The sequence below is a fragment of the Musa acuminata genome, chromosome BXJ2-4, assembly GCF_036884655.1.
Source record: "Musa acuminata AAA Group cultivar baxijiao chromosome BXJ2-4, Cavendish_Baxijiao_AAA, whole genome shotgun sequence".
NCBI classification, from domain to species: Eukaryota; Viridiplantae; Streptophyta; class Magnoliopsida; order Zingiberales; family Musaceae; genus Musa; species Musa acuminata.
In genome coordinates this window covers 42,598,018-42,612,617 of record NC_088341.1, presented here as the reverse complement: position 1 = coordinate 42,612,617, position 14,600 = coordinate 42,598,018, and the positions used below count along the sequence as shown (strand labels likewise).

Sequence of the window (14,600 nt, the reverse complement as noted above, 5' to 3'; positions counted from 1 at the left end):
ATAATTTTTTTCCTCTTTTGTCTTCCACTATATAATTTTTGAAATTCAAATTCTTAATATATATATGTATATATATATACATATATATTTACATATATATATATATATATATATATATAATATGCTCACGGTAAAGTTGATAGTAAAATCTTGCAATAGAGGATGAAAAGGTAACTACGGTAGGTCGCTGTTGCGAGGAATCAAGTGAATGAACGGTTCAGATGATGGAATTGGAAGTTTTCTATGCAAAGGATACTTGGAGAGGATCCTCCTCCGATGACTTGTGAGCCATGCCCTCAATTTATATCTTTAATTACGATGTTAAAACCAAACGTGTAATTACTAATTAGTCACCAACGCAACATAAGAAACTTAGTTTGACACCGTTAATCCTAAAGAAAAGCATGTTTAGGTAGCATTTGTGCAGACAGCATATGAGATTAACAAGCCTCACTCTCTCCAACCCACGGAGTTGTTCTCATGACCTTTTCCTCTATGGTCACGGATTGATCAGTAGTTCAGTGGGTCTTCGAGTTCTTCTCTTCCTGCATTGGCCGTAGGGTAATCCAGATAGAGATTGTTGCTGTTCGTGCCACCATTGCTGCACCCCAGGATGGAGATCAGAAGCTGGTTGATCTCCTCGGAGCTGTACTCCAGTTCAGTAGCACCATAAAGATATCCATCAATGTCCATACGATCTCCTCCTCCAACATAGCCAGCCTTAGTACTGCAGCTTCCGTCAGAAGAACTGCAGGTCTGGTCACTGCCCAACGTGATCATGGCACTACTCTCCTTTATCTGATGTTGGTCATATGGAACTTCCAGGAGGCCAAAAGTTGCAGTGGTGAAGGGAAAGCCATCGGTGGTGGTGGTGGTGGTTGTGGTGTGACTTCGACCTTGTAATGGTGGAGATGGGGATGGGAGGCAGTACTGTTGGTGATTTTGATGATGCTGCTTCTGCTGACGAGGTTTCCTATGGGAAGGATTAGTGATTCCCAGGAGCTTCTTCTTGAGCTTGGTGTTCCAGTGGTTCTTGATGTCGTTGTCCGTCCTGCCTGGGAGCTGGGCAGCTATGATTGACCACCTGTAGTTGCAGAGGAGGAGCGCAAACAGTTAATTCTTCTACGGCAGTTCTAAGAAGAGGGCGGTAATCAAAGCAAGAGGAAGACCCGTTAATCTTTTGTTCCCTTCGAGGGATGTCTCTCACCTGCTTCCAATGGTGGTGAAAAGACTGCATATGATCCTGTCTTCTTCTTCCGAGAACTCGCCATGTTTTATGTTGGGTCTCAAATAGTTGAGCCATCTTAGCCTGCAGCTCTTCCCACATCTCTTCAGGCCTGTCATAACACCAAACAGCCAATATCACCACCATCCTCACATCAAAGACTCTCTGTCTCTCTCTCTCTCTCTCTCTCAAAACTAAGCAAGATGATATCTATTCGAAATCAAATCATATGGTCTTGATGAAAGGGAAAGAAAGTGCGAGGGCGGTACCAGCTTTCTGAGGGAGAGAAATCCAGTTCCCACCAATCCCATACTTCTCTATGAACTCCTTCAGTTTGGTGTCCTCCTCAGGTGACCAAGGGCCTCTTTTCACGTTAGCCTTCTCACAGCATGGAGTCCTCCCCATTGAGACTCCTGATTGCAGCAAACTGGTGCTTCACCCCACTAAGAACAAGGCACTGCCTTTGAGGAGATATAGAAGAACACAGAAAGCAAGAGACCACAGAGCTGAAATATATGGACGTTGTGAAACAAAGTCAAAGACTGGCCCGCCTGGTTTCCATCAATTCCAACATCCTGCAGTCTCAGCGCCACAAAAACTTACCATCATTCAGATAAAGCCATCCCTGTGCCAGTGTGCATCTCGCTCTGGGTCTTTCCTGTTTCCTTTCCAAGGATCAAAAGTCTAACTAGAAGTGTAAGGAACAAGTGAAAGGATGGATGGAAGTTGGGTCATGAGTTCTTTTTCCTTTGTTTCTTTTCTGATGAAGGGAGCATGACAATGTTAGTGTGATAACATCCGAGCTCAAACAGTAGGTTAAGAGCATAGGTGATGAGGAAGAACTAGGCTGAGTGATGAGACCCAACCTTCACAGCTGCTTGTGTGCATGTGAACTATGTACCATTCTGAAGTCAATCCATTAGGTTATGTCATTTGTGTACTTCGAAGGATGGTGCTTACATTTAACTTCCAGACATGTAGTATGGGAATCAGAAATCACAGATCTTTTCAATAGATATCCTTCTATTCTAATGGAAGTAATTGAATTCAAGAACCCTACTGTATGATCATCTCCTAGTGATTTGTTCATGTGCTGCGGTTCCTTGCAACTTTCAGACATCAAAGCAGTTTATTGTCATTTTGTGCCATCTCTCTTTGGAGTCTCATTTCAAATCTGAGCCTTTGGAACTCCCTCTCCATGCCTTTCCTGCAATCTACCTGCATATATTTACTGGCCTTTCTGTTGGTTTCCTGTTGTTTTGTCAGGATGTGAGCAAATCACACCATCAAACAGTCTGAATCTAAGAACAGCAGTCACCCCATCAAAAGTCCTGCTTATTTTGATATCAAGACCATGTGTTGTTTTCCATCACAGGAACAGACTAGTGCCAAACCTTCTCTTTCAGCACAATTAATCAATCTGTTTCTTGGTGATTCAACGACTCTGTTCCTTGTACTGAGAAAAGGGTAAGAACCATGAAATAGAGTCAAACAGCAATGCAGGTTTTCCAGCTCTAGCAGGAACAATTAAAAAAGTTTGGTAGAACCAACTTTGGGAACACTGAAACTGGACTTGTTCTTGATTTCTTTCCTTTTCTTGCAGGCACAATTGTCTTTGATGAGGAAGACCTGATGCTACAGTTACTGACTATGTGCATCTGAAACAGAAGATTCGGAGAAGTTGCTGCTGTTGAAGATTCAGGTAGTCATTTATGATTCCGCAATACCACAAGGGTTTTCTTTCTGCAGATTTCCTGAGCTGTCAGTGACAACCAAGTAGACCAAGTCACGGGTTTTGAGGATCACAATGCATTCTCGTCTGCTTTCTCTATTTCCACTGCGAATTTTGAGCTTGCGCTCATCGAACTATATCAAGAAACATTCGGGTGTGCTGCCTTAATTGCTGTCACTCTCTCACGGAAAAGAAAGAAGGAAAGAAAAATCGATATGGCGGCCCTTAGATCTTCTATCTGCTTTAATTAAAATTCTACGTGATTTGGATATGAATTTGACATGTAAAGAAACGTGTTGGAATTCTCGCCATCGACCAACTTGTTTAATCTCAGCCCTTGGATATCATCTTATGATTGATGAACTGTTCTCAAAGTATATGTCATCATATCTTCTCCAAAATAAATAAATAAATAAATAAATAGTATGAGGAGTTGGCATGGGCCGGGCTTTCAAGGCCCACAACAAGCCTGCCATTTACATGACCAGTGCTTTAGACACCCATAAAAAGAGTCTTCGCATGTATAATATGTACAGGTGTGATACTAAACACGAAATTTCATGTACAAATCTTCATATGGGTTCATAAATTGATCGAATTCAAATTGGGATTGCAGAACTATTACATCTAATCTTCTATGTTTCCAAGAGATGAACAAAGATGGCTGATTCTATGTGTGTTTGCACGATACTCATGAGAGCAATGATCTGATCGGAAGCATAAATATGTAGCAAGTAATTGATTATAGTCGATCGAAGAGTTTGATTGCCGTTGGTGCAGAAATATATTCTTTTGATGCATAACAATAGTTTATAACGCGTTTCGGATATCCGATACTTTTGTTGTATATAACGCAGGGAGGTGCCGAGAAACTTCGTTTCGCGTCGGCGACACGTCGCCGTGAACAGATACTCTTCTTGTTACGTTTCTTTTTGTTGTCCCCGCTCGGCCACCAGTGTCATCATTGGTAATTCATACTGGGTCCCACATTTAGCTGATCTCCCAAAGAATCGCACACCAACCGCACACAATGGCAAACGTCCGTTGCGAAGGGTGCCGCTCCGTCGCGGTTGGTCAACACGATCCACGTCACGATAGTCCGACAGGGCGAATACGAAGGACGCCGAGAAGACGTTTGGGCTCCGTCCACATGCGCGCCGACTCAACATGCCCCGTTCCATGAGTCGTGGATAGAGTCGTGCGATATCGGATTTCCCGGAAGCTGCCCGCGGCCCCTCACGCACGCTTCCGGTCTCGTCAAAACCCGACGGCCGTCGACCTGCAAAATTTACCGGGCCCACGTACCAGCTTACCCTACCCTCCTCGTTGGATCCACGTAACCCGACATCCACACATGACACATCCATGATCCATTCCCATGCATGCCCGTTGGTGATGGTGCATGCATGGCAACATAGATCAAAGCCACCATGATCAACAGAAGGTTTGGATCCGAATCCGATATCACCTTCTTCCTCCGACTAATATCCCTCGCCTCCCGCTATATATGAACAGCCTGCGCAGCTATTGCCTCCTCCCATCCTGAAGAGGAGAGACTGATAGAGAGTGAGAGCCCGAGGGAGGGAGAGAGAGCAGAGGAGAAAAGCGCAATGGGTGAGGTGAGGCACTTCCATTGCTTGTATCAGCTTCATGCGTCTCGCTTACTGGATGTGGATTTTGGTTGCTTAATCGGTTTGGTTTGTGATGTTAATGGCAGGAGAAGAAGAAGAAGGGAGACGGGGAGAAGAAGGGAGACGATGAGAAGAAGGAAAAGGGAGGAGGAGGGGAGAAGAAGAAGGAGGAGGGACCGACGCCTGTGGAGGTGAAGCTCGACATGCACTGCGAGGGCTGCGCCCTCAAGGTCCGCAAGCTCGTCAAGGGCCTCGAAGGTACTACCCTTCTTCCCCTCCCCGCCTCTGTCGCTCGCTCTTTTTTCGTTCTAGGATTTGACGTTGATTCGATCCTCTCGTTTGTGTAGTTCACCTTCGTTCTCGTTTTCCAAAATTTGACCTTTGAAGCCTTTTAATCCAACTTTAGCCCATCAATTCCCGATGGCATGAATCACAAGTTGGATGAGGAAACAGGGTGGAGGAAAATTTAGGGTAATCGCAATTTTCCTTTTCTACGAAGCAAAACCGATTCTTTTTTGTTCTTTTCGGTAGAATCTACCAATTTGGGTTCGTCAAACATTCGATTTGAACTTCGATTCCTGAAGGAATTCCTCCCAGGTTCTTAGCATCAATCATGTTTGCTCTTTGAGGGGCAAGGACTGACCATCGATCACCTCATCGATCGCGTGCCACAGGGGTGGAAGGGGTCAGCGTGGACGCGGCGCACAACAAGCTGAAGGTGGTGGGCAAGGTGGACCCATGGAAGCTGAAGGAGTTTCTGGAGGTCAAGACCAAGAAGAAGGTCGACTTCATCTCCCCCAAGGACCCTCCCAAGAAGGCCAAGGACGACGGCGGCGACGCCAAGAAGAACAAGGACGCCGACGACAAAGGCAAAGACGCCAAGAAATCCTCCGACGACAAGAAGCCCAAACCAGTGAGCAATCCATCCATCCATCACCTCAACATTAAGTTCGATCAAACTTTTCTTGCATTAACTTCGAAGATCCATCAGCCTGCGGTCTCCACGGTCGTTCTGAAGATCCGCCTCCACTGCGACGGCTGCATTCAAAGAATCAAGCGACGAATCCACAAAATTAAAGGTAGAATTAGACGCTGCTCTCTCTATCCGTTCCTCCAAATTCTAACGCTCGCGGGTGGGTTGGTGATCCACCCTTTTCTGACCGTCGGATGACGGCGGCGGCCCTCATTTGACGGCAGAGATTGCCCACCGAGTTGGTCTAAATAATGTTTGATGCTGAGAATTGACCGAATTGCCCTCAGGTGTGGAGGAGGTGACGGTGGACGCCGCGAAGGATCTGGTCATGGTCAAGGGCACCATGGACGTGAAGAACCTGGCGGCCATGCTCAAGGACAAGCTGAGGCGCGCCGTCGAGATCGTACCGCCCAAGAAGGACGACGGCGGCGGCGAGAAGAAAGAGAAGGAGAAGGGCGGCGACGGAGGAGGCGAGAAGAAGGAAAAGGGCGGCGAAACCGGAGGAGAGAAGAAGGAGAAGGCCGGCGGAGGTGGGGAAGAGAAGAAAGATGACGGAAAGGCGGCGGCGGCGGCGACGGCGACGGCGACGACGACGACGACGGAAGCGAACAAGATGGAATACTACGCGCCGTATCCCGCTTACTCGGGGTATGGTTACCGCATCGAGATGGTCCACGCGCCGCAGATGTTTAGCGACGAGAACCCCAATGCCTGCTCCATCATGTGACGGTCATCTCACCGCGTCCTCTTGTAGCGGCCGTAGTTGCAGCTCAGCTTTAGTGTGTGTAAACGAGCTAAATGTAAATAAGCAAGAAAAAAAAATAGGGTTAAAAGCTAATTTTGTTGGTGTTTTAATTTTAATTTGTGTGTTGGTGTTGGTGTTGGTGTCCTATGTTGTTGTTCTCTTGATATTATTTTAATTAGGTGACTTATATTTTCATATGATGTGATGCATATGTCCTACCTTACAAATCAATTATTTTTCTTGTGACAAGGATTTGGTGATCCTTCCAGATTTTTCTGAGGTTTTTGAACCACTCTACTATCTGATCCTTATTCATAATAAAAGAAAATTAAAAGTCCAACAAATTTAAAGAGTCATGTTTGAATCAATGGTTAAAGTTTTTGAAATTTCATTCGATATATTTTTTTTAAATATTAACTGGCTTAATATCTTGTGATCGAATCATCGTAATTATCCTGGTACATATGATTATATTATGATTATAGTAATATGAATGAATGCTATGAATATAATCTAATTGGATATAACATATTATATACTTTATAGTATGATCGAAATTTGAATCATAAAAATAATTTTTTTATTTATAAAATAGAATTATAGTCTTAGGGTTATTTTATCATCATAAGGGCTCTTAATATGATCTACACATTAAATTTAGATTTGTTGTTATGTTGTACAAAATGCTACAAAAATAAACTTCAATCCTTTGAAGATGATGAGCATCCAATTCATGATTTGAACAAGAAAAAATATTGTGTTTTGCATCATTGTATCATATAATGGATGAACATCACTGATGATGATCATATCTCCATCCATCTCATAATTCATTCATATTGCTTTCGTCGGCGATTAATTCAAAGAGTTGTTGGCACAACATGCCAAGTTTTTTGTTTTGATTCACATGGAAGCTTCTCTTCGTTCCCAATCATTTAAATGCATACTTTGTGATTCTGCTGGCTTTGCTGTCTTAATATTCCACAGTAAATGATACCAAACAAAAGTAAAGAGAGTGACAATAGTTAACCACCACTAATATAATAAGTGTGATGATTACCTGTACGAGAAACAAGAAAACTCAAAAGAATTCATCTAAGGTTTGATTAGGTTAAATTACTAACCAATATTAGCATTGCCTACTTGCTTAATCCTCCTTTTTATTCTAATACATGGACAAAAGTTCACTTTTTTTTTTTATAGGGTCAAATTTGGTTGTTAAGCAATCGATTTAACGAAATTCATTCGATTTGATCTGTTTTTTGAGTTATCATATCTAAAAAAAAAATTTAAAAAAAATTCTTCTAAAGATCATATGATCATAAAGAATTTATCCATCTATCTCATATGTTATCTTTTACGAAAAGATAAGTTGGTATATTTGTTTGTTACTAGTGTTGAAAATATTTATTTATTCTTATTAAAAAATTATTTTTTAAACATAATTTAAAATTAGATCAAATCAAATCAATTTTATTAAGTTAGACTGACGATCATGATAGACCATATTAATTTTTAAGATAGTTTTTATAATTTCATATTACGGGACTAATTACATATTATCCCATGTAAATAGCTATCTTTAGCAATTAAATCTCTATACTTTCAAGAGTTATATTAAGATCATGTAATTACGAAAGTGAAATATTTAATCTTGCTCATCCTTACATTGTTAATTCTGTTGACGAAAATACTGCACATACTCAATGGTAAATCGAAGTGAGGTAAAGTCAACGCGTACTCATTAGTAAACCCTATTATGATATTTTTGTCAACATAGTTGACGATACGAGGAGAAACAGTATTAAATATTTCACTTTCATAAGTCTAGGGATCTTAATATAATTTTTAAAAATATAAAAACTAATATACTAAAGATAACTAATTAAAGTAAATAATCTATAATTAGTCTCATATGATATATATATATATATATATATATATATATATATATATATATATAGCATTATAGCAAAAAGCGTATCCGTAAGTAAAATGTATACACAATGAGGGAGAGAGAGAGAGAGAGAGTCTTATCGAGAAATCCACTCTTCATCAAAAAATATAGGCTTCTGAAGTGAATAGTTTGACCTTCATCATGTCCTCTCTCTCTCTCTCTCTCTCTCTCTCTCTCCCCTTTTGAGCTGCATGGAAGCCAACAATGCACATCTCACATTGTGAATGGCGCCAATAATAAAAGTTACTTAAAAGGGTGGAATATAATTTTGCTATCCATCCATCATTACAATGGTAAGGAGGAGCTCCTTTTTGAAGTCATTCTTTTAGGGTTTCAGAGCATATGATGTATTCTTTATCTCTTTTGCATAAGTTTCTTTTTTTTTTTGTTTTTCCGCCTTTTCCTTTCCTTTAGCCTTTACTTCTTTTCTTCCTCTTATCTTTTTCTTTTGCTCCTTTTCATGCTACATCCCATTCACCTTTCTCAGAGGCCTCCTGCCTTGTTGATGATCATATCACATTCCATTACTACCACTTTGTGGAAGTAGTGGTTTTAATATGCTAATCACACGCAAAGAAAGTCTTCAACTTTATATTCGTATCTAAAAAATATTATCTTCGCAACCGTACAAATTATAATATCATTGACCTTTTCCGTTTACATTTTACATCTACACTACTTTTAAGAATCTAAAAGATGATCAATAATGTTAAAAGGCTTAATCTGATGAAAAGGTTGATGTAGATTTGTCATGACTTGTGAATGAAACTCAAGTATACGATATAAGCATAAATAAAAAAGATAATCAATAAATATTCTTATGAGATTCAAAAAAATTAATTTATAATATATTTTTTTATTTTGAATATTTAAATTATTAGATTATATGATCTTATTTAATTAGGTAAAATATATTATAGAACTAAATAGATTCTGTTATCGATCAATAGAAAGGAATTTTAATTATAATAGAACTTCTTACAAGATGGTTTTAAAGGATTATCTTGATTACTCATTATATCCTTTATTTATTTATCACCTATAAATATATAAGATACTATAGAATTTCTCTTATCTCTATATCTCTAAATCATAGTCTAAGGATAGGAAAAAAAATAAAAAATCCTCTTATAAATCGATATTATTATGATTTTCGAATATGACGTCTTTACCGTTCAGATAATTTTCTAGATAGTTTTGAAAAATATGCATCATAAATCTAATATATTATTATTTAATTTTAAGTTTTATATTAATTTTTTTTTTTTTGTGTAATAGTTATATATTATGATTGTCGCATTAAAATAATTTATATTTTGTTTGATGGGGGGCGATTGTGTATATTCTTTTAGGTCAATTATTCCTTTGAATATTCTCGACAACACAGCCAAATCCAATAATTGCATGTTTATTTCTCATCGGTTCTTTTCATGCAGTGATGTTAGAGAGGTGGGGATGATGGATGATCCAATGCTTAGTAAAGACAAATAAGAACTCAGTCAATCATCTTATAACCAACAACAATTAATATTGCAGGAATAATAATATGCGCATGCCTTCCTACTACCTCATCATGCATGCATGCTCTGCCATGTGCTCAAACTCGATTGAGCTTTGTGGGTTTGGTTTATATGTCAACATGAGTTTGAGCCACATCTACTCCATGATCTGATTCATTAAAAGAAACACTACTAACTCCGTCTCTCGAAAGAATCAAATCCATGATAAATTATTTTACTTGCCAAATCCTTCCAATTAAAGAAAAATCAATTTTTGTCGGGTAAGGTAACATTTGAGTGGTTTTTCTTTCTTCAAAGACCAAAGAAAAAAATAAAAATTAGGAAGATTTTAACCATCCTAAATGAAATTATAAAATGATATTTCTCGCACGATTGATTTGACTAATCTTGAGTGATGAAAGTATCAACTCTTTCATTTGTAATTTTTTTTTTCTTCTTTTAGCTCTATATCAAGAGACTAAGCATAATAAAAAAAATCATATGTTAATGTTACATGAAAATTTTTTAATATCATAAATGAAATAAAAATAATAATAGAATAGATTTATGATGCAGATCTTTCGATGGTATCAAAAAAAAATCTTTATTTAATCTATAGAAACATTATTTTTGGATCTGAAAATCATAAACAGAGTCTAAGATAAATAATTAGAAGAGTTCCTCTCATCAACATCTCTCTTAAAGAATTCTATTATAATTAAACTTTCCTTTTATTTATCGATAACCATCGTTAAAATCTAATTAGATTTATAATATATTTTATTTAATTAGATAAGAACACATAATTTAACAACTAATACATAAAGAATTCTATGATGAGAAAATCTTTGGATTATATATATATATATATATATATATATATATATATATATATATATATATATATATATATTTGTGACTCATCATTACGAATTGTAGTTGAATTCTTATGAAAAGGACAAATAATAGAGTTTGCTTGAAGAACGCAACTTTGACTAAGACATACATTATTGACTGTTTCAATGTCTTATCGTGTACTTTTATTCTCCCCCAAGAAAAAAGTTATTTTCATTTGGTATAATAATGCCAAATCGTAGGAGGGAAAGGGAATAGTTGTTGTTGGTCCACTCCTCACGGTCGATCACTATGCACCATCCGGAGAATCATCTAATCAATCTTCAAATTCAAGTCTCGACTCGAGAATGATGCATGGCAAAGGTTACAAAACATCATTATCACACGCATGATAGAAAACAAAAGGAACGTTACATTTCATAAATGTGTTTGTAGCGTCTATTGATGTCCTTCAAAAGACAAAAAAAAATAATTGTCATATGTGTTATGCCTTTTATCTAATTTCATTTGAAGGGTCGAAGATATTAGCATCATACAAAAAGATTACGTAGAAGGTTTGTCCAACAAGACTTCTCTGACGATCAAATTAGTTTACGTCCATAAATATTCAAATCTAATAAGAATTTATTTAATTTATTTTTAACTTATTAAGAAACTTAATTTATATAATCATCGGATATCTTTTTAAATACTACAATGATAAGGCACGTCCAATTGATTGTTCATCGTAGTGCTTGATAGTTAATGTGGCATGTCTAGTGAAGATTGATTAGATTCTATTTATCTAGTTTCAATCTTGGATCAAAAATAATAATCATATTATTTATAAATATTTTTATGTTTATTTATAATATATAATTAAATCATCGAGATGGAGGAGTACTTTAAGAGTACCCCTAAACCCTAAATTACAGCAAGATCGATGCACGATGCATCCCACTTGAAATGATGATCATCTCTACGCTCGAGTCAGCGGAAAGTTCACCACGTGGTGGCCCCTAAGCTGACAGATGAGACATGATGGGCTGCCCAAGTCGACATTGCCGAGCTGGAAAGCGGAGACAAATCATTCTCCCCTTCCGCGGAGGATGCTTCCTAGAAGTTTGTATAAGGCAATCATGTGGATCAATCAACAGGGAATATTAACATCAACACGAGAGAGAGAGAGAGAGAGAGAGAGAGAGAGGTAATGTTGCTTCACTCATTCCTGTAAAGGTGTCGAGAAGCAAGTGCTCACAAATTTTAATGCTTGCCATGCCATGTCATGTCCAAAGTGCACAAGGAAAGTGCCTTTAGCTTTCCATCATGCCATGAGGATTGGATGGGATGGCGATGGCGATGATGATGGTGATGGTAACTTGGTGGTACAGTGTATATCGGCTTTACGTACCTACCAACCATGATGTGTGCACATCACCCTTTTACCTTCTCTTTCACCATTATATTCTCTCTCTCTCTCTCTCTCTCTCTCATCTTTCGATTATATTTTTCAGTCACTCAGGTAATAAAAGAGCAATCTTATAGGAAACAAATAAATGAGCAGTCGATGAGGGTATTGTGCACTCGATCACTAGAAGAAAACTCTACAGTGGTAACATTGTCTCTTCCTCGTTTGGTGGGAAACAATACATGTATGGTTCAGCCGCCAACTGAGAACCGCATGTTTCTGACCACAGTCGTCACTGCTTCCCTCAACAAAAGCATGCATTCATGCATACTTGCTTCCTCCAGGATAAGGGTCGGAAGAGTCGTAGAAGCATCAGCAAAGCTGATGGAGAGAGAAGGTTGACTCAGCTGAATCCTAACAGGACAAGTCGCAGTCACGACTCAGCTGTTTCACATGGCTTTCCCATGCAGTCATATCGACTTCTCGCCTTCTCGATCGACGCCGTGGGGCGGAATCCCATGAAGCCTTTTCGCTTCCTCGTCTACGTATGGGAATGCGAGGCCACAAATGGCATGAAGTCGTAGTAGTTGTTGTTGTTATTTAATGACTACAGTGATGCAAATGATCTCTTCGCATGCGTGCATTGTTCCTCACCAAATCATGCATAGGGATTCGAGTCTATCCTTTGGACAGATCATCTTAGCTACCGCAAGGCATCTCCTAAATTAGTCATCACGAATTTAAATTTATTTTTCATTGTATTACGAATCATGTCTAATATTGATGAAAGCTTTATGCATTATTAGATCATCGATCCCTATATTTAATATGAGATTCTATCATTTATGTAATAGTATACTAATCAAAGCGAATATCTTAAAATTTAATACATCATCGTAAGATCAATGTTAACTTCACTATATTTGCTATAAAGGATCGAAGATGGATTTCTCATTTCACGCAATTAAAATTGCAAGCTTTAGATTGCTCTAACAGTGATGCTTTATTCGGAAAAGACGGATCGGATCGGATCGGATCGGATCTAACATCTAAAGCAACATCATCGACCGTAACATGAACATGAAACATGATATATAGAACATGGAATCCGTGTGCATTGTGGTGTTGACGTTTGACCTCCATCTTGACCAAACCCGAAGCAGCTCCTCTGTCCTCGGTCAGCGATGATGAGCTACTGTTGTCCTTTCTATCGACCTTTCCTATTGATCTCTTTTGTTTTATTTGAATAATCTTATTTCGAGAAGTTTCAGATTTGATCTCATCCCATGGCATGATGTTGACGCTGCTAATAATTGACCCATCCCGAACAGATCCTGCGTAATGTTCTGATCCTCTTGCGCAGCCCAGGTTGTCGGGTCCCAATGTGGGGACCACCAAGTAAAAATGACCTTCCAAGTGGCGGGTTTCGGATGTGAGGCTTTAACCCGAAGACCGATATGATGGCATGATGATGGGCACGGTTAGGCATGCATGGATCCATCATCATCATCATGACGATGATTTAGAATGGGATGGGATGATGTCTCTATTCCGATACTTGGGCATCAATGATATCGATATAAGGTGGCAACAGCAAATTCTCTTGTTGTTTAATGTTGTCATGATGAAAGAAAACAGTTCATATCATCTTCCGTGCGATGGCAATTGCAGGATTTAGGATGATGGGAAACGCTAAGTGTGAATGGACATCGAGCTTGGCTATTGGGACGGACACTCCAACACGCCATCGTCACGTCGACATGCTTGGGGTTATGTCTCCATTCTCTCTCTCTGACTTTTGTCAACAAAGGAACAAGAATTCTTCGAGGATGATCGTATATTTTCATAATGTCAAACATCTTCAATTCAAACAAATTGATGACTTCCATATCCAGATTGACCCCACTTCTTAATGCTGTGGGTGGAACTCCATGATCTTTGAAAACATCCGTTGGACGGACTTAAGTCGCAATATGTAGCCAGCGGTTCTCAATGAAGATTTTATCTTCTCGTGTACAACTTAGGTCGCGACAACCGGGTGATGCTCATCCGTGCTTTCTTACTAGGGTACGGCCTCTTTTGACGTGCGTTGTTCACGTACCCACTGATATGGCAGCCGAACCGGCACTGCTGTGTCACGGACTTTGGAGTGGGTGAGTGATGATGATGCCAACCAAGCGAAGCGATTCAATTTTCACGCCTCCCTCTCCACTTACTTTTTTCACCTACTTATTACACATGTACAAAGAGGCATCGAAGAGGACGATTCCGTCCTCAAAAGCCACGGCAGCAGTGCTGCTCCCGGGCACGTACCTTCCGTGCATGGACGTAACCCGACAGCAGAGGCGGAGTGCATTCACGTGACAAGCCCCGACGGAGAACAGGCGAGGAAGCGAAAGCACCTTTCCAGTACAGATATCCAGTACCTGGGCATGGTGGCCGTCCACCGGAACCGGCCCTACCATAATATGCCCACCCGTGATAGGTGGGGAAATGTGGAGAAGCACCGCATAAACCCCAAATTATAAATAGAAGGAGAAGAACACCGCATCTGACTCTGGGACGACGAAACAAAATAAATGGTTAATACAAGCAA

The 14,600-nt window shown here is 39.3% G+C and overlaps 2 protein-coding genes across 3 annotated transcripts; one reads left to right on the top strand and one right to left on the bottom strand.

Moving 5' to 3' along the window:
• Positions 1 to 364: 364 nt before the first annotated feature.
• Positions 365 to 1,820, bottom strand: LOC103983439 (transcription factor MYB8-like). Its single transcript, XM_009400652.3, has 3 exons — positions 1,495 to 1,820; positions 1,208 to 1,337; positions 365 to 1,084 (listed from the first exon to the last, which is right to left on the bottom strand). Exons 1-3 carry the CDS (start codon positions 1,628 to 1,630, stop codon positions 511 to 513), a joined length of 840 nt encoding a protein of 279 aa, XP_009398927.2. The 5' UTR covers positions 1,631 to 1,820; the 3' UTR covers positions 365 to 510.
• A 2,618-nt stretch (positions 1,821 to 4,438) lies between these two features.
• On the top strand, positions 4,439 to 6,503 carry LOC135611014 (heavy metal-associated isoprenylated plant protein 3-like). 2 transcript variants are annotated; one of them, XM_065106224.1, is made up of 5 exons: positions 4,439 to 4,576; positions 4,675 to 4,846; positions 5,263 to 5,501; positions 5,580 to 5,667; positions 5,849 to 6,503. In XM_065106224.1, the coding sequence occupies exons 1-5, from the start codon at positions 4,568 to 4,570 to the stop codon at positions 6,286 to 6,288; spliced, it is 948 nt and encodes a 315-aa protein (XP_064962296.1). In that variant the 5' UTR covers positions 4,439 to 4,567; the 3' UTR covers positions 6,289 to 6,503. The 2 variants fall into 2 exon arrangements, with proteins under 2 accessions (XP_064962296.1, XP_064962295.1); XM_065106223.1 differs by having other exon boundaries at positions 5,263 to 5,667.
• The last annotated feature ends 8,097 nt before the right edge of the window (positions 6,504 to 14,600 follow it).